Source organism: Rattus norvegicus, chromosome 8, assembly GCF_036323735.1.
Source record: "Rattus norvegicus strain BN/NHsdMcwi chromosome 8, GRCr8, whole genome shotgun sequence".
NCBI lineage: Eukaryota > Metazoa > Chordata > Mammalia > Rodentia > Muridae > Rattus > Rattus norvegicus.
Window position 1 is genome coordinate 66,711,115 of NC_086026.1, and position 27,668 is coordinate 66,738,782.

Sequence of the window (27,668 nt, forward strand, 5' to 3'; positions counted from 1 at the left end):
CTAGTCTAGGTATTCCACAGCCATTAGAGATGTCTCACTTACCTACAATGCTGCTTTCTGCGGTCAACCGCAGTCTGAAATATCAAAGTTGATTAAAATGACCCATAGTTAAGTCACACACTGAGGAGCCTGAAATACCACTGTTCCACCTCAACCCAGACGTGAATCATCAGCGTCTAGCACATCCATGCCGAGTATGACTGACAGTCAGCTACTACAGCAGTGTTACAAGGCAACTGCCACGGGAGCGCAGTGTCTGTGCTCAAGCAACCTTACCTCAGTAACAGCACAAGACCTGTGATGCAGACAACTCGGGGCAGCCAGAGAAGCATCAAAGCCTTTCTTTGCGTGAAAAGATCCAGTTCTGTGCACACTATTAATCCCAGCTCTCGGGAAGCAGAGACAGGTAGATCTCTGTGTTCTAGGCTACTCTGGTGTAGAAAGGGAGTTCAGGACAACCAGGGATAAAAAGAGAAACCTCATCTCAAGAAAACAAAACAACAATAGGAAGTCTAAATTCTCGACTTAATACACTTTTTAAATTGTATGTTGAGGTTACTGAGACTGTGTTCAACAAGTTTTAAAATCATATTTTTAAGTATTCGCGATATCTATTTTATATGTGTGTGCATGTGCAAACAGTACCTGTCACAGTGTGAGAGTGGAGGTGGTGGTCAGAGGTCACCTTTCAGAAGCTGGTTCTCACCTTCCACCATGTGAATCCCAGGGATTAAACGCCAGTTGTGAAGTTTGGCTACACAAAGGTAGCAAACTGTTACACACTCAACAGTCCCTTTATGTTTTAGTTGTTCTTTTTTTTTTTCAGCATGGAAAATAGTGTATTGCAGAACTAAGTGAATAACTGTTCTATTTTGTTACTGTTGCTAATCTCTTGCTGGGCCTAATTTATAAAATAAAATATGTCACAGGGTATGTATGTTAAGGGAGACATCATAACGTATAGAGCTCTGGCTTCAGGCATCTGCTGGGAACCACGCAGTGTATCCCCGTGGGTGTAAGAGACAAGTGCACTTTTCACATACACCCCACTTAATCTTCTCAGCAGCTCTATTACGGACGCGTGACCCTGCAGATGGGAAAGCGAGGGCCTCAGGTCCGGAGCGGGTTAAACGGTAGGACTGAGATCTGAATCTGAGCTGTCTGCTTTGAGAGGGCACAGGAATGTGGGCATGCTAGTCAGTTGTCAGGTCTCACGTGGCCATAACCCTGACCTATGAGGTCACAGACAGGATGTAAAGAAGGACAGAGCCTCCTGAAAGGTCACTTTTCTTTATTTCCCAGAACCGTTCCTGCCCCCACTCTCAGTACAGTCGCTGGGAAATCTGAAGAGTTTTGCCACCTCATAGACTTCTTGACTGTGTGTGACACCTGGGCACCAAAGAATGGGAGCCTCCAGAGCCCAGCCAGGAGCCTGCTGCACCAGGGACCTTGAGCTATGGTCTTTCTTCTTGCTGCTTTTGATTTGAAATAGGCTATCACACTCACAGGCCTGGCTCACTATGTAGACCAAGCCAATTTCAAAGTTGTAGCAATCCTGCCTCAGCCTTCTGAGTGCTAGGATTACAGATGTGAGTCTCCATGCCCAGCTTCAGCCATGGTGTGTCTAAAAGGCATTCCCAAGCAGGAGGTCCCTCAGTCATTCAATTACCCTTCCAGCAGCAGTGTGTTTGCCTAGTCTGTTGGGCCTATCCCAGAAAGAAATGGGAGGGCCTCCAGGAGGCAGGCATCTCCTGGGTAAAACAAAGTAGGACCTGGCTCTGTGGTCCCATGTAGCTTGAAGAGGGTTAGACTGAAGGGAAGTTCCGAGAAGGTGCAGGCTAGCCCTCCTCAGCAAGCACGAGCTCTGAGAAGGTACAGGCTGGCCCCTCCTCAGCAAGCACGGGCTCTTCACACTGTGCTGACATCCTTCAACAGCTCAGGCGGGACTCACTGGGTGCAGGGACATCACGGCAGAAATCCTATTCAACTTTGCTGGATGCCACCATGCTGGAAGAGCACGTCCTTCACCTTAGCCACAATGATCTCCACTTCAGCCATGGCTCCTAGACCTGGAAGCAAAGTTTACTGTAACTAAGAGGCACCAGATGTGCTAGCCTTGCCTGTGGCTACTACTCAGGAGTCTGCCCACTCCACCCACATCCTAAGCTAGAGGAGGACAAGCTCGGCTTTGCCTGAGCTGAATCCATATCCCTTCCAAGATGGCTCAAGACAGGCCCAGGAGTCAGTGTTCATTCTATTGCAGGAGCTCCACCAGGCACTTCACACACACGGTCACGCTTCAGCCTAACAATCCTGAGAGACAAGAACTAGCGCTCTATCCATCTCTAGTCAGAGAGCTGAGCTCAGAAAACAGTTCTATCCAAGGCCACAATGGCCAGAGACCCATTGGACCACAGAACCCAGACGTGGCCCCAATGTAGAGCACCTTCGACAGCTTTGGGTTAAGTATGGTAAGAAGCCTACCTTGGTCTCCACACACCAGCTTCTTGCTCACACAGGGAATCTCCACATAGCCAAAGGCCTTGAGCTGGCCCACCTGCTGGGCAGTGAGCGGATGCTCCCACATGGCAGTGTTCATGGCGGGGCAGAAGAGTAGAGGCTTGTTGAGGTCCCAGGCCCGGATGACACAGGTCTGTGAAGAAGTGGGGGCAGGGGAAGAGATCCTGATGCTCTGCCTACCGACCCTTCTCAGTCCCCTAAATCCTCCCCACTGTCCTTGCCACAATCAGCAGAGCAGCCGTTGCCTAGGGATGACGGGCGTCACCCACTGTTCTTGCATCCTTGGGAGGGAGGGCTGTCTCTTCATCCCTCATCATCTCTACTGAGGTTCTTGGTTCTAGACACAGGAGACACCCAATCAGCACCCACAGTGACCCAGACAACTCCAGCAGACCTCCATCCTGTATGCTACCTCCCTGCTCACCAGCCTAAGCCTCCACGCAGGCTCAAACTGAAGGGGAGAGAAGAAATCCCGGGGGTCCAGGGACCAGCTTCACTAGTCACTGGAAAGCTAGGAACCAGACTGTTCACGGTCTACTCATCTACTCAGCAACGGTTCTACTCTAGGCCAACTAAACTCTGAGAATGAAAACAGCCAGCATATGGCACCTTTCTTCATCCATCATCTCAAGAACCCTTACTGTAGCCCTATAAGGAAGGTATTGTCCCTCGTTCACAGAGGAGCAAGCTGCAGCTCCCTGAGAGACAGGGTCACGCAGATACAAACAGGGTCCTGTACAGCCAGCCATTGGACTGGGCACCTCCCCATCTTCCAAAGCCAGACAAGACCACCAGGTCACACAAAAGAGCAGTTAGGAAAGAGCTGAACCAATTCAGACCTTCCCTCCCTTCCTATTTGCCAACTCAGAGTCTTAGGTTGTGAATTCTGAAGTCATGCAAGCTTGAAATCAAACCATAGTCGAACACTAGGTATGGTGACATACGCCTGTCATGGGTGACATAGCCCTCTGGAAACTGAGGCAAGATAATCTCAAGTGCAGGGTCAGACCTGAATATATACAAGGACCCTCCCTCCCTCTCTCCCTTCCTTCCTTCCTTCCTTCATTCCTTCCTTCCCTCCCTTACTCTCTCTCTCCCTCCCTCCCTCCCTCCCCCCCTTTAGAAAAACCTGGGCATTGTAGCATATTCCTTTAATCCTAGCCCTAGGACTCTGAAGCCAGTCTAGCAAGTTCTAGGCCACCAAGGGCTACATAGACCCTGTCTCAAAATAAAATGAAATAAAATAAAATAAAATAAAATAATGTTTTAAAAAATGTAAACGAATGTGAATGTTTTGATGGTGATGTGGTATGGTAGTAGTTTTTTGAGGCACAACCTCATGTAGCCCAGGTTGGCCTCTGAATTGGTAATGTAACAGACGACATTCAACGCTTGGTCCTCTGCTTTATTGAAGATGCTGATACTAAAGATGGGCACCCCCAGGTCCCAGCAAAAATGCAAAAACTTTCAAAGTCCTTAGCTGAGAGCCTGGCAGTAAGTACAGGCTCCACAACTGCAGTCCCTACCCCAGGCACAGGCTCGGGAGGCCGAGGAAACGGGCTTCCTGTGCTCTGACTACACCAGCTACCTCTTCCTGAGGCTCATGGGGAAACAGCAACTGTGATACCCCTTCCCAGAAAGAGTCCATTTAGAAAAGGAGGACAGGTGCAGAGAACACGCCGGTGGCTGCCTGTCCCAAGTGCCCTTGCCCTCTCCTGGGACAGCACAGTCTCAGAATCTGGTTGCTTGCCTCATCCCAGACATCAATATGGTTTCCCACCAATTCCTCTCAATAAGACAACCTGGCTGTGGGCGGACGCTTTAGTCACATTTCTTCTCGGCTCTGGGCCACCTGCTGCTTTTACAGGAGTCCTAAGCAAACCTAGAAAGGACCCTAGGAAGGATGATTTGTGGTGTAGGAATGGGGTGGGGCTGGGCTCTAAGAACCCTCAAATAGAGTGCACTGACCATAGCAAAACCCAACCTGTCTGCCCAACGTCTGACTCGCAGCTCAGTGCTTCCTGGACAAACCACAGCTCTTCCAAAGCAACTGGCAGTAGGAAAGGAAAGGGACACTGGCTCCTACAGCCAAGTGGTTGGCACCATGCTGGGCACCTCAGCCTTGCTCCTGGGAATCTGCTCAGGCAGGGCAGATGGCTGGATCCCAGTCCAGAGACTAGCACCGCTCCAGACTGGCAACCTGGGGAGGCAACCCCTCTTTCTTCTGGACCTGACAGCTTAGCACAGAAGGCCAGAGCAGGTGGAGATAGCCATCCCCAGGCAGAGGGCCTGGAGAGCAGAATGAGGACAACATCTAGCACACTGCTCTCCAGCACTTCCCCATGCTGGACAGGACCGTCTGGACCATCTGGAAAGAGGGGGCAGGCTGTGCGGCCTTCCTTCTCTAAGAAGATACCTACTGAGGAGGAGGTGGCCACCACTGAGGGCACGGACAGCCCAAACCATAACACTAGTAGAGGTTGTCTCAGACCTCCATCTTCGAGGGAAACTGTTTGAGGCAAATGGTTAGTTTGGGGAACATGTTTCACGGTCTAGCCAATTCTGAAGAAGAGAACCTCAAAGATAGAGATGTAGCAGCCTGGAAGAAGAAAAGTCAGGCCCTCAGGCCGCCTGCACTCCCATCCCCTGGAGAAGGAAGAGAGAGAGGATCAGGGCTTCAAGGCCAATTGGGCTACATGTGATAATATTTGCTTTACATGTTCTGACTGCATATATGTCTGTGTATCACATGTGTGCCTGGTGCACACCAAGGCCAAAAGAGGGTGTGAAGTTACACTTCTGAGACTGAAGTTACAGACAGTTGTAAACCGCCGTGTGGGTATTAGGAATTAAATTCTGGTCCTCTGAAAGAGCACTCAGTGCTCTTAACCTCTGAGCCATCCTCCAACTCAGCTCAGGACTATTTTTAAAGGGGGAGGGCCAGGCATATACTAACAATAACAATAATGATAACATCAACAATAGGGAGTAGAGGCCTGAGTTTTCAGAGGGTAGGAGGAAGCCTAAGAAAGCTGGCTGAGGTCCCAATGGGAGCCCAGCAGGGTACACGGCTGAGTTCCCCTCACCAGTTTCAGTGCCCTGCTGTGCTGTTTTAGTCCTACTGGGCAGCAAGGACAGTGCTGTACCCGGCTCTGCGTCTCTGTCCTTCCCAGTCAGACCCTGGCCATAGCATCAGGGGGTGTTCCTCTCATCCTATATTCTTAGTCTAACAATGCTTAGGTCACCAGCAGCTTCCCAGAGGAGGAGCTAAGAGCCTCCTCATAAAGCAAACCAGGATACTAATGTCTGCTTTTCTTTTACCCGTTGTCTGGGGATTGAGTGAACCTAGGGTTTTCCACTCAGTACACAAGCACTCTGCCACTGAGCTGTAGCTCCAGCCCTCTTTACCTTCTATTTAGAGATTTGTTCTGTAGCCCACCAGGCCTTGATATTTTGATCCTCCTGCCTCAGCCTCTCAAATGCCAGGATTATAGGCTTCTGCTGACGGGCCCAGATGAGGGCCTACATCATATGTGATATCCTAAAGTTCCTGATGCATCTTCAATATTCACTTCTTCAGCATTTTCAGCTCTAAAAATGAGCTGAGTAACACACACTAGTAATGCCAGTACTCAGAAGGCAGAGGCAGGAGGACTGCCAAAAGTCTGACACAAGCCTACATACACACACACACACACACACACACACACATACACACACACATACACACACACACATACACACACACATACACACACACACACACACACACACACACATACACAAATTCAAACAAAAATATTTATGAGAGAGAATTACTTCCTACCACATACAAGCAGAATTACTAAAGGCCTACTTAGTGACTAGCACCAAGCAGGCTCCAAAGACTAATGGGCTCACTTGAGACTGTGGTGCTCACCATGGAACACTTTCCTCCTGTCTGCATGGTAATTACAAACCTCTCTCCAGAGCAAGCACTCTCTGTGTCCTCAGTAGACGCCTCCAGAACACGAGAGGTGAAAGGTCAAGAAACAGAGGGAGGGGTGACCATAGACCTTCCCAGGATTATCACAAAAGTGAAGGCAGATGCTCTTTAAGACAGCAGCTCCCAAGAGGTCTCAGAGGCCTAAGCCAATCTGACAATACTTCTCAGCTGGTTTTTCCTCCTCTCTCTCTCTCCATGCATTTCCTGATAGATGTGAAAGACCCTTTTCCTGCGTCTCAGCTTTGGGGCCAAAGTGACTAGAGAGAAATAAGTATGTGAGACCCATGAGGAAGCGACGCCCTCCTCAGGGTGTTCCTGTGTGTTCCTAGATTCTGGTGGGAGGAGAAACTGATGGGAAGCAGTAAAGGCAGGAAAGTCAATGTGAAGGCAGCCTGGGAGGAGGGAGAGGGAAGGGCTGAGGGAGGGGCAGCTGGCTGACCACTGAGGGCAGGAGAAGGTGGACACACCCAGACACCAGCGGCAAAGCCAGATGGTCCACTGGACCCAGATCTTCAACCTTCTTGCTAAAGAGACAGTAGCAGAGGGGGCTGCTCAACAGACCTGCACCCCATAGTAACAGTGGGGCTGCTCAACAGACCTGCACCCCATAGTAACAGTGGGGCTGCTCAACATGCCGGTATCCCATAGTAACAGGGGCTGCTCAACAGACCTGCACCCCATAGTAACAGACTTCCCTGTACAGTAAAATCTGCAGCTCAGCAAACTGGGAGCAAAGCTGGAGAGAACAGACACCAGGAGTCACTCACAAGTAAATTGTCACAGATGCCACTGGCCACCTTCCCCAGAGTGTTGGCATCGAGGGGAGCCACTACCATGAGGTCGGCCCACCTCCGCAGGTCAATGTGGAGAACTGGGTCCGAACGGCGCTTCCACATCTGCCAGAAGAAAGAAACAGGGGTCACCAATCCAGTTACTCTCAGCATGTGTGTGGGGAGGGGAAGCAGCCACATAGGCCAGGTACAGTAATCTGAAAAAGCCAAGGAAACCAGCTGGGTCTCCCTCAGTCCTCCACCTATCCCCTTGTACAGTGAAGCTGCTGAGCAATGGCCACAGAGCCAGCAGCTTGACAGAAAGCAGGCCCGAGGAAACAAACGCTCCTTGTCTCTCTGAGCGTATTCCCTTTATGGTTTGGTTTTCAAGAGAACTGACATCTGGCAGGGAACTCCTGGCCTGTCTGCTTGAGGCGGATGCTTGGGTTGTCCAAGCCAGTAGAAGAGCTCTGTGGTGGTGAGAAATGGAGGGGGAGGGGAAGGGAGGGAAGGGCAGGCCAGCCAGAAACGTTCAAGGCTGAGAATGTTTTAAACCGCCTGGCAGGACAGCCCTATGAGGCCCACACTCCGCGCCTGGCAACTCCACTGGTGCCCACCCCTCTGCAGGAGGGCAGAGGCATGGCCAGCGGCCGTGGGAAGTGAGGCACTCTGGACGCTGAGAGGCACGTGGATGAGGGTGGTGGGAACAGAGCTCCTCTGTGGTTTCATCAGCCCAGATAAGTACAAGGACACAACCCAGGGCACTGGGCCAAAGCTGAGCTCTGCGTAAGGAAGGCGGTACCACAGGCCTCCCGCAGGCCAGGAGCTAGACAGATGTTTTCCTCATTGCCTCTACCCAGATGGCCCTGACCACTGACTTGAGCCTAGACCATGTGCTCCAACAGCCACGGCCATAGGCTACAAGGAAGACAGCTCTGTCCTGCTGGAAGAAAAGCAATGGGCCCCCACTGACCTCCCATTCATCAGCATCGCTGTAGAGGGTGACGGGGACATCCTGAGGGCTGTAGAAATGTTTGGCTCTCTCCGTTGTTACCACTGTGACTTCCAGCTGTCACCAAGAAAGTAGAGGGAAGGGAGAATAAAGGGAAAAGTTACTAGAGCCACAGGCGGAGAGGCCACATTTGGGCCAGTGCAGGCAGATGCTCTCCTCACAGCTGGCACTGACCAGGCCTTCGCCCTAGCAATCAGCCTAATGTTTACACAGCTACTTCACTGTCACTCAAAGGTCAGGCTCTGCCAGGTGCACACATCTCACTTCCCTGTTTGAGGGCTGCTGAGAGATGAGTCACCACCTGCCTCGGGTATATAAGCAGTGGCCTCAGGATGCAAGGGAACTCAAGTCTACTTAGGCAGCGGGGCCGACCAAGGAGACTCACAGGACTGAGTTCTGTGCCAACAGCTTGTTTTGCTACAGGAAAAGGCATTGACAGCTGGTGTGCCCATACTGTGTCAGAATCCATGCTCCAGTGAGACCGTAGAGTCCCCTCACCCACTTTCAGGAATAAGGCCTGGGTGTGGGGAGGGGCCTCAGGCTGCAGATGGGCTCTGGGAAAATAAAGTCTGTGCCCTCATGTGGGGGAGAATGAGTATCTTCACCCTGTCAGTCACTGAAAAAGTATTGACGCAAATGAGGGGGGTGTTTAACCTGTGTTAAAGCCCTGAGTCAGGAAAGACATTCATCAAGGAGGAAGGCCAGTCAAGGGTGACAGAAAGAATCATTTGACAACCACTGCCAGTCACGTAGCCTGGACAGTTGTAAGAGGCTTTAATGAATGTATAAATCGGAAGATCTCACAAAGGAAATTCAGTTTCCTGGCTGCTGGACAGACACTGACAGCCCCAACACTGCTGTTTGATAAGAACTCGATGATTCAGGCTGGGGTTGCCTCTGCACACAGCCAGGTTGCCTGCCACCCCTTCCCTTGGCTACTTCTCCCCTGCATAGAGCAGGGTGTGGGAGTACCAAGCTCTGCACAACTCTTGAGAGCCATGCTGGGGTGAAAAGCAGACATCTCAGAAAGGAGGGCTGAGAAGTAGCCGCAGGTCTAAAGTTTCCAGAATTCCTGACCTGTTCCTCCTGCCTCAGTTCTCTTCAGGGAAGGTTTTAGATAGCCTTTAAACCAGTGGTGCTCTTCCTGTGGGTCATGACCCCTTTGCGAATAGAACAACCATTTCACAAGGTCACCTAAGACCATTTGTATATCAGATATTTATTTATATTACAATTCATAACAGTAGCAAAATTACAGTTATGAAGTAGCAGTGAAAATAATTTTATGGGTGAGGTCAGCACAACATAAGGAACTGCATTAAAGGATCACAGCATTAGGAAGGTTGAGAACCACTGCTTTAAACCAGACCATCACCGGGAGCTGAAGGCCTCTCTCTAAGACACCAATGAACAACCTTGCCAGTTCTGAGCAATGGCAGATAGGCAGGGCTACCCTGCCCCTCCAGAGAGCCCAGCCACTGTGTACAGCCTGGACCCACCAAGGCAGGGAGAACAAGGAAAGACCACGGGAGGGCCTTCATGTTTTCACATCAGACACAGGACAGTGAAAAGCTCAAGTCTAGGATGAATAAGTCACACTGTGAGAATGAAACGAACTCAATCACACACAGCCTTCCAAGTAGGAGAAGAAAATTCAGTCTGCAGAACAAAGGAGACAGGGAAAGCAGCAGAGAGAAGGAAGACACACTAGGTAGAAAGTACTGATTACAACGACACACACCTGCAATCTCAGCACTCAAAAGGCAGAGGCAGGGGGCTGGGGATTTAGCTCAGTGGCAGAGCGCTTGCCTAGCAAGCACAAGGCCCTGGGTTCCGTCCCCAGCTCCGAAAAAAAGAAAAAAAAAAAAAAGAAGAGGTTAGGGGGTAGGCCCATGGTAGAGGCCCTGGGCTCAATTTCCAACACGGAAAAAATACAGATGGCAGAATTAAGTCCAAATGTAATAAATGTAAACGCATAATAACCTACACAGCTGATCAAAATACATTTTCTGGGTGACAGGATTGCTCCGTGGGTCAAGGCACTCGACACTGACCCTGGATGTGAGTTCAATCCCTGGAATCCGGTGCTGGAAAAAGAGAACCGACTCCCTCAGTCTGTCCTCTGATCTCTCCATACATGTGGTGGATGCACACAGATGAGCTAAATAAATAAACATGTAAAAAAAATCACATTCTCATTCAAGCTGGGTACAGTGGCACATGCCCACAACCCAGCTGTCCAGGGGGCTAAGGGAGGAGGTGAGGAAGTCCCCTTGGGAACTTAGTAAAGTTCTGCCTCAAAATATGGGAAAGAGCTGGCAGGATAGCTCAGTGGTAGTGTTTGCATAGCTTGTATGAGCCCTTTGTTTGATATCCAATACTGTAAATAGAATAATAATAAAAAGGTTTCAGCTAGGTAAAGTAGATGAAACTCTGAAGAACAGAGGAGGAAATGACAGCAGTTATGACCTATCAACACGCTTCTGGAAAATTAAAGTGGAAGGAAATAAGAGCAGATGAGATTAGAAGACCAAAGATCAAGACCCAGAACATCAATGAAAACAAGCCCACCAGAGGAAAGGACGGAGACAGCTCAGGGAGCAGAGGAGCCTCTGTCCCAGCCCAGCAGCCGTCTGAGCTGTCAAACAGAGGCCAACCAGTCCTGGGCTAGAAGTCATCTGTAGAAATGCCCAGGTACAGGCACTCCCAATGGAGCTACACTCTCGACACTGTGTCTACAGGCAGGAGACCTATGGCAGGTTTTCTGGAAAACCCAATGACCCTTGGACTATTAGGGGGTTGCAGGGAAGGAAATTTTGTGGTACTAAATTCTGAGGGCCCTCAACAACATCTTTCATTGCCAACTGAGTCTTAGCAATGAAGAGATGTTTCCACCCAGCTTGCCATAGCTAAATAGGTGCAACTAGAGAACATCAGGTATTTGAAGAAAACCCTCTGAGGGGTTAGAGAACAAGATTAAACACAGAAACTCACACAATGCAGGGCAAAAGCTCAGAGCTGAGGATGCACCCAACAAACAGTAGCATCGTGCTATCTTTATTCTTTTCACATGTATGGGTATTCGGTCTGCAGGCATATCCAAGTACCATGTGCATGCAGTGCCTTCAAAGGCTGGAAAAGCAGACCCCCTAGGGCTGGAATTATAGACAGTTAGGAGCCATCCATGTAGGTGCTGGGAATTCAGTCCATATCTTCTGCAAAAGTAGCCAGTGCCTTAACTGATGAGCCATCTCTCCAGCCCTACAGTGCTATTTTTTTTTAATAGATATATTCAGAGAAATTAAAAAGTCTGAGAAATTGGGGTTGGGGATTTAGCTCAGTGGTAGAGCGCTTGCCTAGCAAGCGCAAGGCCCTGGGTTCGATCCCCAGCTCCAAAAAAAAGAAAGAAAAAAAAAAAAGAAAGTCTGAGAAATTAAAATTATAAAGAAATAAATCCAATGGCTGAGGCACTGGGCGAGGAGCTAGCAGGGGCAGTACTAGAGAGCTGGCCTGGTGGTTTGAGCACAGGAGAGCTGGTGGGCTGACCAGAGCAGCTGCCTCCCGGGCCAGATCCAGGGTTTTGAGCCCCAACGTCTACCCCACCTATGATCTGCTGGAGCCTGTGAAAGGGCTGGTCCTGCAGATCCAAAGCTGCAGGATCTCCATGACACCGGGCAATGTCAGGATATCCGGGAGGTGTTCCTGTGAGGACCCAGTATGGATGGTATGGCAGGGACAGAGGCCTCACGCAGACTGATGACTCATTGCAGTGAACATCTGCAAGTGGAGATGTGTGAACAAAAGGGCACACTGTGTGACACTGTGACACACCACAGCTTCCATGACACATTTTTCTTTTTTTCTTTTTTTTTTTTTGGTTCTTTTTTTTCAGAGCTGGGGACCGAACCCAGGGCCTTGCGCATCCTAGGCAAGTGCTCTACCACTGAGCTAAATCCCCAACCCCCACATTTTTCTTTTTATTCTATCTTGGTTTGTTTTCTTTGCAGGGTGTGGGAGTTTCTGGATGGAAGGAGGACAGGAAGGGACTGGAAGATGAATGGGATTGGAGTCTGTGATGTGAAATTCTCGGGGAATCAATAAAAAGATTTTAAAAGCAAAAGACAGTGCACTGGGCATGGTGGCTCACATCCATAGTCCCAGCACCCAGGTAGCAGAGGAGTCTCATCTACTTAACGAGGTCCTGACCAGCCAAGCCTAGTGAAGCTCTTGAGACAAGAGCCAAAACGCCATCTTAAAAATTTACAATAATAATAATAATAATAATAATAATAATAATAATAATAATAATAATTTTAATTCAATGCAAAGTTAAAAAAGACAAACCTGTCTAATTAAGCCAGGTGTGATGGCAATACCTAGAGTCTCGGTACTCGGGAAGCTGAGGCAGGAGAGCATGAATTTGAGATAGCTTGTGGCACACAGTAAGACCCTCAAAAACAAAAAGGAAAAGGAGGGTGGGGGACGAAGGGGAAAGGGAAGAAGAGGAAGGAGAGGGAACAGAGGAGCAGAGACAGGAAGATGAGCTGAGGCAGGAGGATCATGAGTCCTGAGAAGCCTGAGATAGAGACCCCCATCTCAGAGGATGCACAACAGCACAGAGTACCAGCCATGACAATACACATGGGGTTGGCAATCGGCAAGAACTCCACGAAGTCCTCATCCACACAATCAGGCACATTGTTCCTCAGTTTTCTCATAAACACCCATACTTGCCAGAGTCGGCTGTTGACCTGGTCTATGGCAGCTCCTAAAATTTTAATTCTGCTGTTCTCCTGGCTTCCTCTCTACCTGTACCACTATCAGTAGCCCCCAAGGCCCCCAAAGATACTGAGTCAGTTGAGGACAAGAGACCTTCCACAAGGTCCACATGCTAGGAGGAAAGAAAGAGGGATAAAAGACAAGATCGTACCCTTCTCTTTTGTGTGTGACACTGGGCGTCAAGTATTTCAAGCTGGCCTTGAACATCCTATGATGACCCTGAACTTCTAATCCTCCTGAGTGCTGGTATTATAGACTTACACCATCTCTCACATTTTACCTGGTTGTGGGGATCAGCAAAGGGCTTTGAGCATGCATGCTACCAACTGTTCTACACCCCAACAAGGACGGCCTTTTTCCTGCAGGATCTTCCTCTGGTTATAAACAGCCAACAACATCTCCAGGGGTCTAGGAAGATGTCCATCTCTTCTAGGGCTAGGAGATTCAGCTAAGTGAGCGAGTGCTTACCTCACACATAAAACCAAAAATACTGTCTCAAATCTAAGTTATAACTTAAGGGCTGAAGGGATGGCTTGCTGCTCTGTCACAGCACCCAAGTTCAGTTCCCAGCATCCACCTGGCAGTTCAAAACTATCTGTAACTCCAGTTCCAGGGTCTGCTGCTCTTTTCAGGCCTCTGAAGACATATGCACACAAACACATATGAATAAACCTGGTCCAGCCAGGCCTGTTCCCACTGAGCCCTACAGAACCCACGTTTTTTCTCTTTTCTTCTTTAATAAAGCTGTCTGACTATGCAGCCCTGGCTGGCCTGGAACTCACAGAGATCCACCTGCCTCTGTCTCCTGAGTGAGGAGATTAAAGGCACAGACCACCTGCTTTGTTGTTAAGACAAGGTTTCATGCAGCCCAGACTGGCCTCACACTTACACAATGTGGCAAGGGACTTGTGCCTCCGTTTCTAAGAACTTCCCAGTCATTATGAACGCTGGATCCATACTTTCTCTACTCTAAGCCCGGGGAACGCTGCTCCTTGAAGACCAGTGGACTCCACTCTGATTCCAAAAGCCTCCTTCCAGCTGTAAGGAAAGCCGACTAGGGCTGGCTCGGGAACATTCCCGATTGGTACTGTTCTTGTTCAGGGAGTCCTGGCTTCCTGGCTCCTCACCTGCTTTCCTCTCTGCACATCCTTCAATACCTCAGTGTCTTCATGTTGCCTTCCCACAAACTATCACCTCCAGAGGATCTCCAACCAGGCATCCTTTAGACCTCCTACCCTAAGCAACAAGTCTGTTTGGGATCTTTCCTTCAAGATTCTTGCACTACCTCTCAGCCAGTCCACACTCTTGTTACCCTCCCAAGGTATACAGCCACACAGCTAGGGAGCCTCGGGGGCAATGTATTCACCCAAGGAGTAATGTGAGGAGCATTAAGACAGGCAGGACTTCCCTATGCCCTTCCCCTCCCCCAGGGTAATAGGCAAGCCCAGGCTAGTTTTTCTGGTTTTAAAGAGATGCCACTTGATCTGACTTATCAGCCCTGTGGGGTCTGTTCTTTCATCATCATTCACTTAGCAAAAAGGTCCTGAGTGCCAGGGGTTGGATGGACCCTGGGTCAGCACACATGCATGCACATATAGGCGCACTCGTGCACGCACACACACACACACACACACACACACACACACACACACACCACATACTTACACACAAAACACAAAACATACACATACATATACATACCACACACACACACACACACACACACACACACACACACACACACACACACGCAGGCACGCACAATGGACTATTCACTTGTTCATTCATTTGCATCAGGCAATAAATGCTAAGGAGTCCTGGCAGGACAGAAAATGTCCTGAAGGCAGGAACCCCGCCCCCCCACCCCCCTACTTTCTCTGCAATCCTTGTGGGTCCTGCTGGAATAGAACTGGGCATTAAAGTCTCCCCCACACTGCATAACTCCTAAAAGTCAGCTCTGTGCTTGGTCCCCTACCGAGATCCCTCTTAAGATTAGGTTTTGTATCGAGTATTTTTAACTGGTACTTCTTTGTGCGATGTTGACTGAAGACTGGCCAGACACGATTGCATAAGCTGTCTGCATTGTGTCTAGCATTTATAGAGATTCCTTCCTGAAACCAATTCATGAGGCTGGTTTCCTTTTCTCTGTTGAATCTGGAATCTGGGGCTCTGGAAAGTTCGGGGAGGGGAGGGGAAGGGAGGGGCAATGGAAACTCTCAGTGATAACTTCACCTCTACATTAGGGCCCTAGTCTTGTCCAGGCTATGGCAGAGAACAAAGAAATACTTCACAGTCACGGTGTGAGACAATCCCATGGCCTCTATCTCTGCTGTCTACTAGTAGCCAGTGGCAAGACCATCCCTGATTTTGACAGCCAAGACATTGTTCAATGTTCCCTAGAGACACAACTGCTCTAGTAGAGAATCATGAACCCCAACATTATCCTGTAAGAACTGATGGTAAGAACGGAAACGTCTTACCAGCTCTGTCCACTGTGGTCACCAGTTACAGGTGACCACAGAGCACTTGAAGTCTCAGCACAGGCAGAGATTGGCATCTCTAGCCTGCATGTGATAATGTCCCCACAGAAGCAAAGGACTTTAAAGAGGAAATACCCATTGTATCAGTTACTTGTCTACGGCTGTGATAAACCACTATGACCAAGGAAACTCAGAGAAGGGAGGGTTTATTGGGGCTGACAGTTCCAGCCGGTAAGAGCCCATCACCATTACTATAGGGATGAGAAGCTGCAGGCAGGCATGGTACCGGGGATAGCAAAGTGAAAGCTCACATCTTAAAATCACAAGCAGAGAGCAGAGGTAGCAAACGGAGAATGGTGGGAATCTTTGAATTCTCAAAGCCTGCCCCCAGTGACATATTTCCTCCAGCAAGGATACTCCTCCTGAATTGCCCAGAGAACACTATCAACTGTGGACCAAGTATCCTAATGTGTGAGCATAGGGGGAACCACTCACCCAAAGCCCATCTGCCATGTCCTTATCCTGTGGTGAGACAATGTGTCAAAGTTCAGCATGGGGCCTCTTGGCTGGGGTATACAATAAAGGACCTGACACAAAATGAAGTCCATCTCCCTCCACATCTACCTCCAAGGGGGGCAGGGGCTGCATACACAATCACAAACACAAGTGCATGTGAACATGTAAGTGTGGGGATTCATAAAAGTCTGATCTGATCTCCAGGAACTGGCAGTTGTGAGTCACCCAACGTGTTAGGAAACAAACTCAGGTCCTCTGGGAAAGCAGTGTGTGTTCTTAACCACTGAGCCATTGTGAATCCTAAAGATGGGAAGAGAAAGACCACTGACGCAAATCCTCATGGCCAAATTAAAGCAAGCAAGCAAGCGATTAATTAAAGCAAGCCTTTTGATTCGTGTACAAAGGCTGCCTCCCCTAAGGCGGGGTTTGAGAGGTCAGCACTGGATGTGAAGAAGACAAGATATTTATAGTTCTGGGGTATGAGGTTTACAAAGGGGGTATTTGGGGGGCAAAATAGGCAGGGTTTCAGGAACAGAACATAAGCATGACAAGTAAGTCCTGCACTGGTTCCTGAAAGAAAGTCACAGTTGCAAGATGACTATAACAACAGGTAGTCATAACAAAGTAACCATAACAACCCTTTTGAAACAAAGGTAGGGTTCTAAGATGGTTATTAACTTTTTGAAACAAAGACATGATTGCCATTCCTGGAACAGGCAGTACAGAACCATTTGTAGTTAAGGTTACAGGTAGGGCATAGCCCAATCCTTGAGAATCAGACTTAATCATAAACAGGATTGAACCTAGTTTGTCTTTAAAATGGTTTTTTTTTTCTTTTTTTCGGAGCTGGGGACCGAACCCAGGGCCTTACGATTGCTAGGCCAAGCGCTCTACCACTGAGCTAAATCCCCAACCCCTTTAAAATGGTTTTCAAGAGTTAGATGGAAGAGGCTGGTTCTTCCCCACCTCTCCCTCTCCAGCCCCTTCTGAAACAATTTCATGTAGCCCAGGCTGGCCTTAAACTTGCTATGTAGCTGAAAATGACATTGGGCTTCAGATCCTCCTGTGTCTGCTTCCTGAGTGCTGAGATTACAGGAATGTGCCAGGATTATGTTGAAGCTAGCAAGACCTCTGAGCATGGTAGGCAAGCCCCTGACCAACTGACCACATCCTCAGCCCATCCCTGACATGTTTGTTTGTTTGGGGACTTAATTAATCTCACTACGTAACCCTGGCTGGCCTAGAGCTCACAATGTAGACTAGGCTGGCCTTGAACTCACAGAGATCCAACTGCCTCTGCCTCCCAATGAAGAAATAAAGTTTCATAGATGTGAAAAACAAAAGCTGTAAAAACAAGGTTTTGAAAAATACATCTGGTGGTCACGATGCCTATGACAAACTCATGACCTTTCCGAGAGATACATCTGACGTCAGGATGACCAGTGATATGATAAAGTTTTGGTGGTCAAGATATTGAGCCAATTCTGACTAAGCTAATTAAGACAAAACAATAACAACCACAATAACAAAGACCCCCTACCCCTCCCTGTGGTAAATTTCGAGAACAACCGAAAGATGTCATCCTGACCCTGCCCGACCACCCAGTTCACAGCCCCCTCTAAGAGACGTGCCAACTTAGCCCTTTCTCAGTGATTCTCCAAGGCCAGGTGTAGGGCTGGATGAGGAAAATGACCAACTGAGCCAAGAACAGCCCCTTGAGCAGGCCAGCCAATACCTGACCAGATCCTTTGTCCTGTGCACCACCAATGAGAATGGGCCAGCTAACCCTGTTGCTGAAGTCTGCCCTCTGTAAGGAATAAAAGTTGTGTGCTTTTTGGGTTCGGGGTTGCCTCTCCCTGCGTGGAGGAGCAACCCCATGCACATGGATTAAAAACCTTATACCCTCAGGCTATTGCATCGGTCACTCTGTCAGTCTGTGCTCTGTGGGTTGCGCTCCTGAGGTAGGGCCACTTTGGGGTCTTACAAAACCAAATGCTGGAATTGAGGGCATGTGCCACTATCCCTGACACTTTTAAAGCCACTTTTGATTAACTATTTTAAAAGGTAAGAACTGAGGCCTGAGGTGCAGATTGGTATGGAGTTGTTCATCTAGCACATGACCAACGTGAGGCCATCGTGGGGTTGATTCTTAGCACTGAAAAGAAAACAGGAAGCAAAGCATTTAAAACCCATTCTTAGCTGCGGGTTATACAAAAGGGGCTGAGAACCAGACAGCCTGTGGATTCTCCCCTCTGCACTGTGGTTTGCTTCACGTCTGTCCTCCTACCTGGCTTGGAAGGAATTAGGATATTTTGAAGAGATATTATTTTGGCTATCAGACTGTTCAAACAGTAAACCCCAAGTGATTGAACTCCCTCGGAACCTCATGCTGGGAGAAGAGAAAGCTTAAAGCCTGGGCCGAGGGTGGGGCTGGGGGGAGGGGGGAGGAGGTAGGGGGGTATGTGGGAGGTGGGGGTGGGTGTTTGAGGTGGGACCCCTGGGTAGACTACCACAGAAGAAACTGTGATCAACTGTGGGCAGGCCAAATTTTAGCTGGGACTGCTTAGATACGCAAATCCTGGTCCTCTACTTACATAGAAATCTCATTTCGAGGCCCTGAAGACAGATTTGGAGGGAAGGGATCTCTTTACCCCTCTTCCCAATGTGGCCAGACTGAATAAATCTCTTTTCCACTTTTTACTATTAGGTTTTGTTGTTGTGATCTTGTTGAGGATGGGTGGCTGGGGTGCGGACTGTGACCTGCCCTTTGGTAACATCCGGAGGAGGGCTCCACAGCAGTAGGAAGCCATCACTTCATCGTTCCAAATCATTGCCCATAACCACCACAGCTGCATGGTGCACCCTGTACCTGTCCCTGAGCTCTCGGCTTGCTTTCGGTTTTGTTTTGAAATGTCAACAATGCTACTGTGGGCATCCTTGTACAAGGTGAACTTTTGCAGCCATGGGGTTTAGCTCTGTGAGTGAGGTGAAGGCTATGAGCGCTTACATGTTTTCTGTATAGCGTCTGGAAAAGCAAATTACTTCCTATGCCATGAGCAAGGTCCTCCCTTCCAGTTCTCAGCCCCTGGTGCCCTGACAGACATGCTAGAGACTTATCTTTCCGTAAACCCGAGGACCACCACAGCTCCTTCTGTGGGGTATTCCCTTTGATGCTCAGTCCTGTTCCCACCACACTGGTCTCAGACTTCCCACCAAGGTGTAAAAGCTGGGTGACAACCTGGATGAAATTGCTGTCCATGTACATGACAATTAAAAGATTTGTAAAAACATTCTCCTGGGTGACCTTCCTGGTCTCTTTTGCCTTCACATTTAGAATCTTCTAACACCAGTGCCAAAGAGACCCTCGGGAAAGATCCCTTGTCTACCCGCCTCCTCTTCACTGCATGGATAACTAAGGCTGAGAAAGGAAACAAATGCAGAAATAAACTGGCTCCGGGTCTGGGTTAGGAAACCGCTAGGCCTCCTCCTTCTTGTTTGTTTTCAAGACTGGATGTGTAGCTGAGGAGGACCTTGAACTTGGGTCTCCTGCTCCTGCCTTCCCTGTGCTGGGACTACAGGCTTGCCCTATCACACTTGGTTTTCCCAGCACTCTATGCTTAGTAGCAAGTAGTCAACCACTGGAGCTACATTTCTAGACATTATTTTTTTGAAGCAGAGACTCCTGAAGCTGAGACTGACCCTTGAGTCCTCATCCTCCTGTCTCCTGGCCCCAATGCTTGGCTCACAGGTGGTTGTTACCAGAAGGAGCTGTCCCTCCCAGTCCTTTAGTCACACTCTTCTGCCTCACAAAAAGGCCCCTAGACTCCTTTGCTGGTGACTTCTCTCACCTATTTATGCATATGGTCATCAGCTAAGACCAGCACTCCTCCCCACCCCCCCACCCCCCCACCCCCCACCCCCCGCTTACTCCAATCTCAGACCTAACTGTGGTGTGACGGCCCAGCCTCCAGTCTCTGGCTCTCCTAGGACACCTGCACATGCTGGCACACCAGCTATGTGTGTATGTAGCATGGCCAGTACCTGCAACCCACACCCAGATGCTTACTGACTATTCATAAGCTGACTGTCCTCAAGAGAACTGGGGAAAACCTTGTTCACATGAATATCAACCCAGTAAAGAGCTGAGGGTGACTGCTCCAAGGGACCAAGACCCCGATATAAAGGGACATTGGGAAGCTCAGTCTCCCAGGGGAGGAACTGGAGAAAGGAATGCTGGGAAGGTAAGAAGCGTTCATCAGACAGCCAGGGGCCATGCCTACAGGGCATTAGCAATACCCCGAAGCCCTACAAGGCAAAGCTTGGTTCAGCTAGCTGCCAACCTTCAGGATGAGGGCATAGAGGCCCTCACATATGCAAAGGACATCATTTCAGGGCCTTTTCCCATGTTGGTGTCTCAGCAGCCTCCATACCTCAAGCCGTGTGCTGGCCCAAAGGCCCTGACATAGAGCAGAAGAGAGGTGCCAGGCAGGAAACATGCACTGTTAAGTGCTCCCATGTGCCAAGTTCTGTGCCAAGTTGCTGTCAAACTGTGCCATCTGCCCTCCACCTCCACACCTGGGGGATGGGCAAGAGGAACCATCCCTACTGGAAACAAGAAAGGCCAGCTCTCAAGAGTCAAGTGAAGGAGAGGCCTCCACAGTTCAGTGCCCTCTGGCTGCCTCACTTGGGCTCCAACCCCAGCCAGAGAAAGAACGGGCCAAGGCCTGTTCCAGACACAGCCTGTCCTCCCTCCCAGGGGCCCAGGCTAAGAAAGCCTGGGGTAGGTGGAGCCACCACCCTGCCAGCAGCCCTTTCCTTACACCCCCACACATGCATGGGCTGGGAGGAAGTGGTGTTACCATTCCCTTGTGCTCTGAGGCTGCCCATCTGTGTCCTGGGATAGGACTCCCTACCCCCATCCCCCTACCCGGAAACTCACTTGCTCTGGGGCTATGGGAAAACGGACTGTTTGAGCGCCTGTCTCCCCAGGGGGCAGTGACTACGTCAGAGCCCCTTTCCAGGCCTTCTGTCTCGGGCTCTATCTGATCAGCTTCTAGCAACAGCTCTGGGGCACATGAAACAGAGAGCGGCCATGAGAATCTCTCTTCTCCTGACTGTGCACAGTTGGCATCGTCATCGCTTATTTCAGCCTGGGGGCAGGGAGGGACTTGGAGAGGAGGTAACATTCGCGGTAGAAGTTGGTAGAAAGAAAGAAACAAGGTTTTCCAGTCCCGGACTGGAAGGACCCACATCAGTCATTTGTGTGAGAGAAGCGCCCTCTGCTGGACATGCAGGATACAGCCACCTAGGCGGTCCCACATCAGGGGCTATTCAGACACAAGGAAGGAAAAGGAACCTCAGTGTCTTAATGTGTGCCCCCACAAAACTAGTGCTGGATTAACACATGCAGGACCAACGCAGCCTAGGCTCTATGTCAAGTAAGTTTAGGAGAAAATAAAACCACCCAGGCTGGGACAGGCAGGAAAGGTATGTGTGAGTTGGGGGTTCATACAGACTTGAAGAGTGAAGAGAAAGGGGCAGTTATCTGTAGGAGGTAACCCACAGCAACGGTCATTAGATAGAACACAGGAACAGCAGGAGGCTACACAGACCCACAGAGGATTCTGCGGAAATGACGCATCTACCTGCTGGAGCTGATCATATTTCAGTCTTTGAATTTCTGCTCCTGAACCCTCAGATATAAAACTAGTCAAAGTTGAGGTGGCCTGGCCAAAAACAGGGTGAAAAAAAATCTCCCATCCCACCACACAGGAGTGGCTTCTGGAGTATCTAAGAACACTGGAGGGAACTGGGCTTGGAACAAGAGCAGCCCCTGGAGAGCTCAGTACGTTTGAGACAAGCAAAGTGTCAGACCAAGGACGGAGACCCGAGCCTGGCGTTCAGGGAGGAATGAGAGCGGGAGCAGGGGAATGAGGGGTGCTGAGACTCTTCTGCCCTTCTCAAGACCAGAGGACTTCATGAACCCTCAGGGTCAGTGTGTGGGGTCGTGGCTCCCTCCCCGTCTCTCGTGCCCCACCTACAGTATCTCAATCTAACTTGTGCTTATCTTGTACACTCGTCTGTCTCCTGTGTGCCTCACACGCCAGCACACACAGAGGATCTCCCTCTAACACACCAGGATTAAGGGAAAAATACATCTGCAGAAACGAGTTTGCCCCAGAAGAGGCGATTCCTTAGTGCCAGAAGCCACTACATTTATCTTGAGAGGATACTCACCCCAGGAATGTCCAAAAGCTTTGATACCAGAAGAGGCAGCTTCAGCGCAGCAACGCTTCCAGTGACACCCACAAGAACATGGAACTTTCTCTCCACTGAGGGTATGGAGGCTGGGCATGGGGCCTCTGGTTCCATGCGGGATCTGGTGGCTTTCTGGGAGCTGAGAAGAATCTAAAACAGAATAAAGGGCACCCTCTTCATTCAGTCATAAAACAAGCTGCATGTGGTATGCCCTAGGCCATCTAGATGCTGGGGTTGCTCTGGGCAAAACATTCCCAGCTTCTGGTAACACATAGTGGGAGGACCAAATCAGGCCTCCTCTCCATTCGATGCCTATGCCATGGCTGCCCAGAGACTGTCTCAGATTGTGTCACGTAAAGGTTATCATTCAGGCTGAGTCTGAAGGATGAGCACTGTTTCAGGCAGGAGGAAGTTACTTCAAATGGAATGACCCTGCAAAGCGGAGAGGTCTGAAGGAGAATGGCAGAAAACACAGGGTAGGTTAAGAGAGAAGCTGAAGAGTCCTGAGAAGGGTAGGAGGGACAAGTGGGGTTGTAATGGGGTGCTTTGATGTAAGAAAGCGATGTGAGTGCTGTCAATGTGAGAGGGCCGTGGTGAGTGGTGGAGACCGGGGAGTTACTGCGGTGTGCCTGGCTGGCTGGTGAAGCAGACAGAGAGAAGACAAGGTACAAGGATGCCAGTAAACTGGAGCCACAGGCAATGGGGAGTGCATCTGGAGGCAGGAGACTTGCCTCTGTTGAGCTCCGAAATACAAACTGACTTCTAACAGTCGAATACAAAGCAGTGGGCCACTCCACAGGAGCAGCTGCCTGGGCTCCTCCTCCAGCTTCTGATGCTGTGGCTGATGCTCACATCAAAACTCTACCCTGGCGGCTGGGCCAGCACACCTCACTCCATCAGCCATAGTCACTGAGGACCAAACCCTGGGCAGCAAAGTGTGGAAGACAACACTGCTGCTTTTACAGACTCTGTGGATGGATCTGGGGGGCGCCCTTTTCTCCACTGAACCTTGTCAAGGGTCTCTCACGGTTCAGACATCAGTTTCCTTTGCCTTTGCTTCTTCCCCTACCAGCCATCTCTCTGGGTTGACCAGATGACCAGATTAACCACCACCCACCATGTCCCTCACTGTCACAGTCCTGGTTATCTGCCGGAAGAATAAACTGCACTGTACCTGCCCTGTGAAGCAGGAGTCCAGGTCCTGTCCAGGGCTGTTCTCCTGATCTGGTGTGTGATCTTGAGCAGGGATCATTCCCTCCCCCAAACTCTTTGCTCATATGAAAGACATGGGAACAGTTGATTTCTGAAGCCTCCTGCAATACAGCCTGAGTGTATGCCAAAAGCAATGGTAAGTGGCTCTTTCTGCAAGACAAAATGTTGTCGTAGAAGATGTACTCCAAAAGGTCAAGGTCAGCCATAGAAGGAGAACCCAGTAGCTCCAGCTCCCTCCAAGCCTAGGTAACCACATGGGGCTGTCTGCCACTTGCAATTGCCACAGCATTCAGTCATATATCCATAAGAGCTGAGGTGATACAGAGTACCCTTCTCAAAGGGGGTAAGCACAAATTAGTTCTCTAGGTACAACTCCTATTCGTAAAGTTTACCTTGCTCAGCACTTTTTAAAGATTTACTTTACATATTCACTGTTCATGTGTGTGGGCACTGTTCATGTGTGCAGGCACTGTTCATGTATGTCAGCACTGTGTGTGGTATTTTGACTGCATGTATGTCTCATGTGTGTGGTATTTTGACTGTATGCATGTCTGTCCTTCACTTGTGTAAAGTGCCCACAATGGCCAGAAGAGGGTGTCCGGTTCTCTGGAATTGGAGTAATAGATGGTTATGACCTGCCATGTGGGTCTAGAAAACTGAACCAAGGTCCTCTACAAGAGCAGAGCTCTCTCTTAACCACTGAGCCTTCTTTCTACCCTAGCCCCACCACCAATGCCAAAGAACCCTTGCTACAATTCATAGCCTCACCCAGGACCAGGCCTGTTAGAGAAATGAGTCCACCCAAAATCTGAAGAGCACTGTTAACAACTGACAGAGTCCATGGGACCTACCGCCAGCTTCTCCCAGAGCACATCATTAGTAGGTGAGAGGCACGTTTGGGTTCTGTTGTTAATTATTTTTAAATTATGTGTGTGTGAGAGAGAGAGTATATGAACTTGAGTGCAGATGCTCTCATAGGCCAGAAGCATCCGGTCACCTGGAAGTTGGAGTTCTGCGCAGTTGTGGGCTTCCTGACATGGGTGTACACACAGGCGATAGGAACAGAACTTGGGTCCTCTGCAAGAGCAGTACAAGAGCCATGTCTCCAGCCCCATAAGAAGCACATCCTTTTTTTTTTTTTTTTTCTTTTTGGTTTGGTTTGGTTTGGTTTTTCGAGACAGATTTCTCTGGGTAACAGAGCCCTGGCTGTCCTGGAACTCACTTTGTAGACCAGGCTGGCCTCAAACTCACCAAGATCCGCCTGCCTCTGACTTTGAGATTAAAGGAGTGAGCCCCCATGCTTGTTAAAAGGCACATTTTTGAATCTCCAGAAAAACTTACCTGTCGATCCTCAAACCTCGACCCTATTGTCCTTCTTCAGTCAAATGATGCAAGAACAGGGGCTGGGGATTTAGCTCAGTGGTAGAGCGCTTGCCTAGCAAGCACAAGGCCCTGGGTTCGGTCCCCAGCTCCAAAAAAAATAAATAAATAAATAAAATAAATGATGCAAGAACAGAAGAGTCCTGTAAAACAGACACACGATTTCATGTGCAGTCCCTGAACCTCAAAAAGATAACATTCCTAAGGGTCATGTTACAGAAAGCCATTGGTTACACTGGAGGCAGGACTCTACTGCTCACTTCAGCTGTTCTCCACAGAAGGCACTGTGCCCCAAGAAACACTGTTGTGAGAGTCAAGCTTTGCTCAAGACCAAAGCCATTCTTCTTGGGTGGGGCAGGGAGGGGGTGTGTGCTGGGGCAGGGGAAGAGACAGAGACAGAAGAGAGAGAAACCAGATGATTTAACCCACTTTAGAAGCATATGTGTTCACCCTGAGTCCCAGGAAAAGTGGCAGCTTGCAAGAGTTTGTTTGCTCTCCAAGATCAAATTCCAAGCCCATCTAGTCTCTTCCTCCTCCCAGATCCTATTAAAGACTTTTAAAATTTGTACTAATTAACACGGTCAGGGTGACTATAGGAAGTACCTTACCTCCTTGGATCCTGCCACTCACAGGAACTGTGAGCAGCAGAGAAGAGTGGACAAGAAGGCAGCAGGTTATGACTGAAAGGCTGTGATCCCTGAGCTCAGGGATCAGGGCAGCTGGCCATGCAGGTAAACCACAGCCAGAAAACTGCACTTTCTCCATCCTTCAGAGAGACACGAAGATCCTCTGCTTATGTGATAAACAACTTCCAAAACACAACAGCAAGAGAGAAACTTTTGTACAGTAGAAAGGGTTCCTGTCTGTGCTTAGCTGGCTAACATTACCTTCTGATATTTCAGAGCAAGAACTTTCCAGCACAATTCCTTCCGCTCTGGCAGGCAGTTAGGACGGCAGAGTACCCTCCATCCTAACCACAGAGCTCACTGGTGTGGTCAGAGATAAGGCTGTGCCTATCTGCATTCCCTGACCTATCATGCTGGTCCAGGAGTGTCCAGGAGCTGAGCATTATAATATCTGATTCTCTCCCACCACTCCTGACCCTCCCAAGACAAAAAGCTTATTTTATCATGTGGTTCAATGTTCCCTTTAAGTCTCCAGGGTAGAGCCTGAGTCACTCTTGAGCCATCCTTGGACTTCGGATTCATTTTTCTTTCCACTCTCATAGGCTGAGGTACAGATACAAGGGAGACACCTGTATTAGTGGTGTGCTGGCTGCAACTAACTAGCTCTAGACCAGTCTTATAGTCTAAGCTGCATGTGCAGGGAACAATTTTTTTCCCTATTTTACTTGACCTTTATTATAACCACAGAACTTAGTTATATGTATATTTCAAGAAAAAGTAGAGGGGTTGGGGATTTAGCTCAGTGGTAGAGCGCTTGCCTAGCAAGTGCAAGGCCCTGGGTTCGGTCCCCAGCTCCGAAAAAAAAAAAAAAGAAAAAAGAAAAAGTAGGGTTTGGTGGCACATGTCTTTAATCCCAGCACTTGGAATGCAGAAAGAGACCCTGAGGGGAGGGGGAAGAAGGGGGAAAGGAGGAGGGGTGAAGGGAGGGAGAGAGAAACTTAAGAGACACAGAGACAGAGAACACACACAGCAGAGAAAGGGGCCTCAGTGTGTGAATATAACTCTCCTTCTCTCAGTTTAATCAAGCACAAAGTTTAAAATTTCCATGAATACCTACCAGTAACAAAATGGGCAAGAATGTAGCCAAGAAAGCGTGACTGAGCTGCACCCAAGGAATTCTGGGTGCAGTCAAAAGGCTTGGCATTCTAATGGACTTCTCTCAAACCAGAAGTAGGCATGTTTGACTCTAAAGCTACTGCAGTTTCATTTGTGGACACATGTTGGAAAGATACATCAGAGTCCTGCTGGTTCCCAACTGCTAGAGAGAAGCAGAAGACCCCAGCTCCCAAACACACGTCGCTTCTCAAGCTGGGAATCTCTCCTGCCCATTATCTAGTTCTGGTTCCAATATTCCAAACGATGGTGATGGCGATTTTCTTTTCTGACAAAAACTGCCATGACTCTAATTTTTAAATGCCACTCGTTAAGTTTAGGGTTTAAGTACCTAAACATTCCCAAATTCTCCTTTCTTTCGTTTATTACTTTAAAATACAATTTGAGGAAAGCTGGCTCAGTAATTACGGTAGCTTGCAACCAAGCCTGAGGACCTGAATATGAGGGCGGGACTTACAGGGTTGAACTGAGTCCTGCAAGTTGCCCTCTGATCTCTACATGCACGTTGTGACAGCCACCCCTTACAAAACAAGCATTTTGTTTAAAATGTTTGCACTTTGGGACGCTCCTAAATCTTTTGTTGGGGCACCTTATGTGGCAGTTTTTCAAAAGTAAATGTCAAATGTGGGTGTCCAGATTGCGTCGCTTTTTAAACTAGATTCATCCCTGGTCGAGGAGCACAGGTGCAGCTGCAAATCCCCCAACTCTAAGACTGGGGTCACACCTATATCCCCACATCACACACATAACACTTCAACCCTCACGCGGACCCACAGCAGCCAGAGAAGCATATCCCACAGCCCCACCCCGTGGGACCAGAGACACAGCCTTCCCGCCCCTTCCACTGCTCACCAGCTGCAGGATACCCCCAAGTATCGCGGTATCTAGCGCCTTTCCGGCTCTAAATGACTCGAGAGAAAAGCTAGTGATCGCATGGCATTCTGGGAGTCGTAGTTT

The 27,668-nt window shown here is 49.2% G+C and overlaps 1 protein-coding gene across 10 annotated transcripts; it reads right to left on the reverse strand.

The window, feature by feature from the left end:
* On the reverse strand, positions 1-27,668 carry Ppcdc (phosphopantothenoylcysteine decarboxylase). 10 transcript variants are annotated; one of them, XM_008766306.4, is made up of 7 exons: positions 27,564-27,595; positions 23,495-23,682; positions 22,300-22,470; positions 8,249-8,344; positions 7,273-7,401; positions 2,485-2,653; positions 1,277-2,069 (listed from the first exon to the last, which is right to left on the reverse strand). In XM_008766306.4, the coding sequence occupies exons 2-7, from the start codon at positions 23,570-23,572 to the stop codon at positions 1,984-1,986; spliced, it is 729 nt and encodes a 242-aa protein (XP_008764528.1). In that variant the 5' UTR covers positions 23,573-23,682; positions 27,564-27,595; the 3' UTR covers positions 1,277-1,983.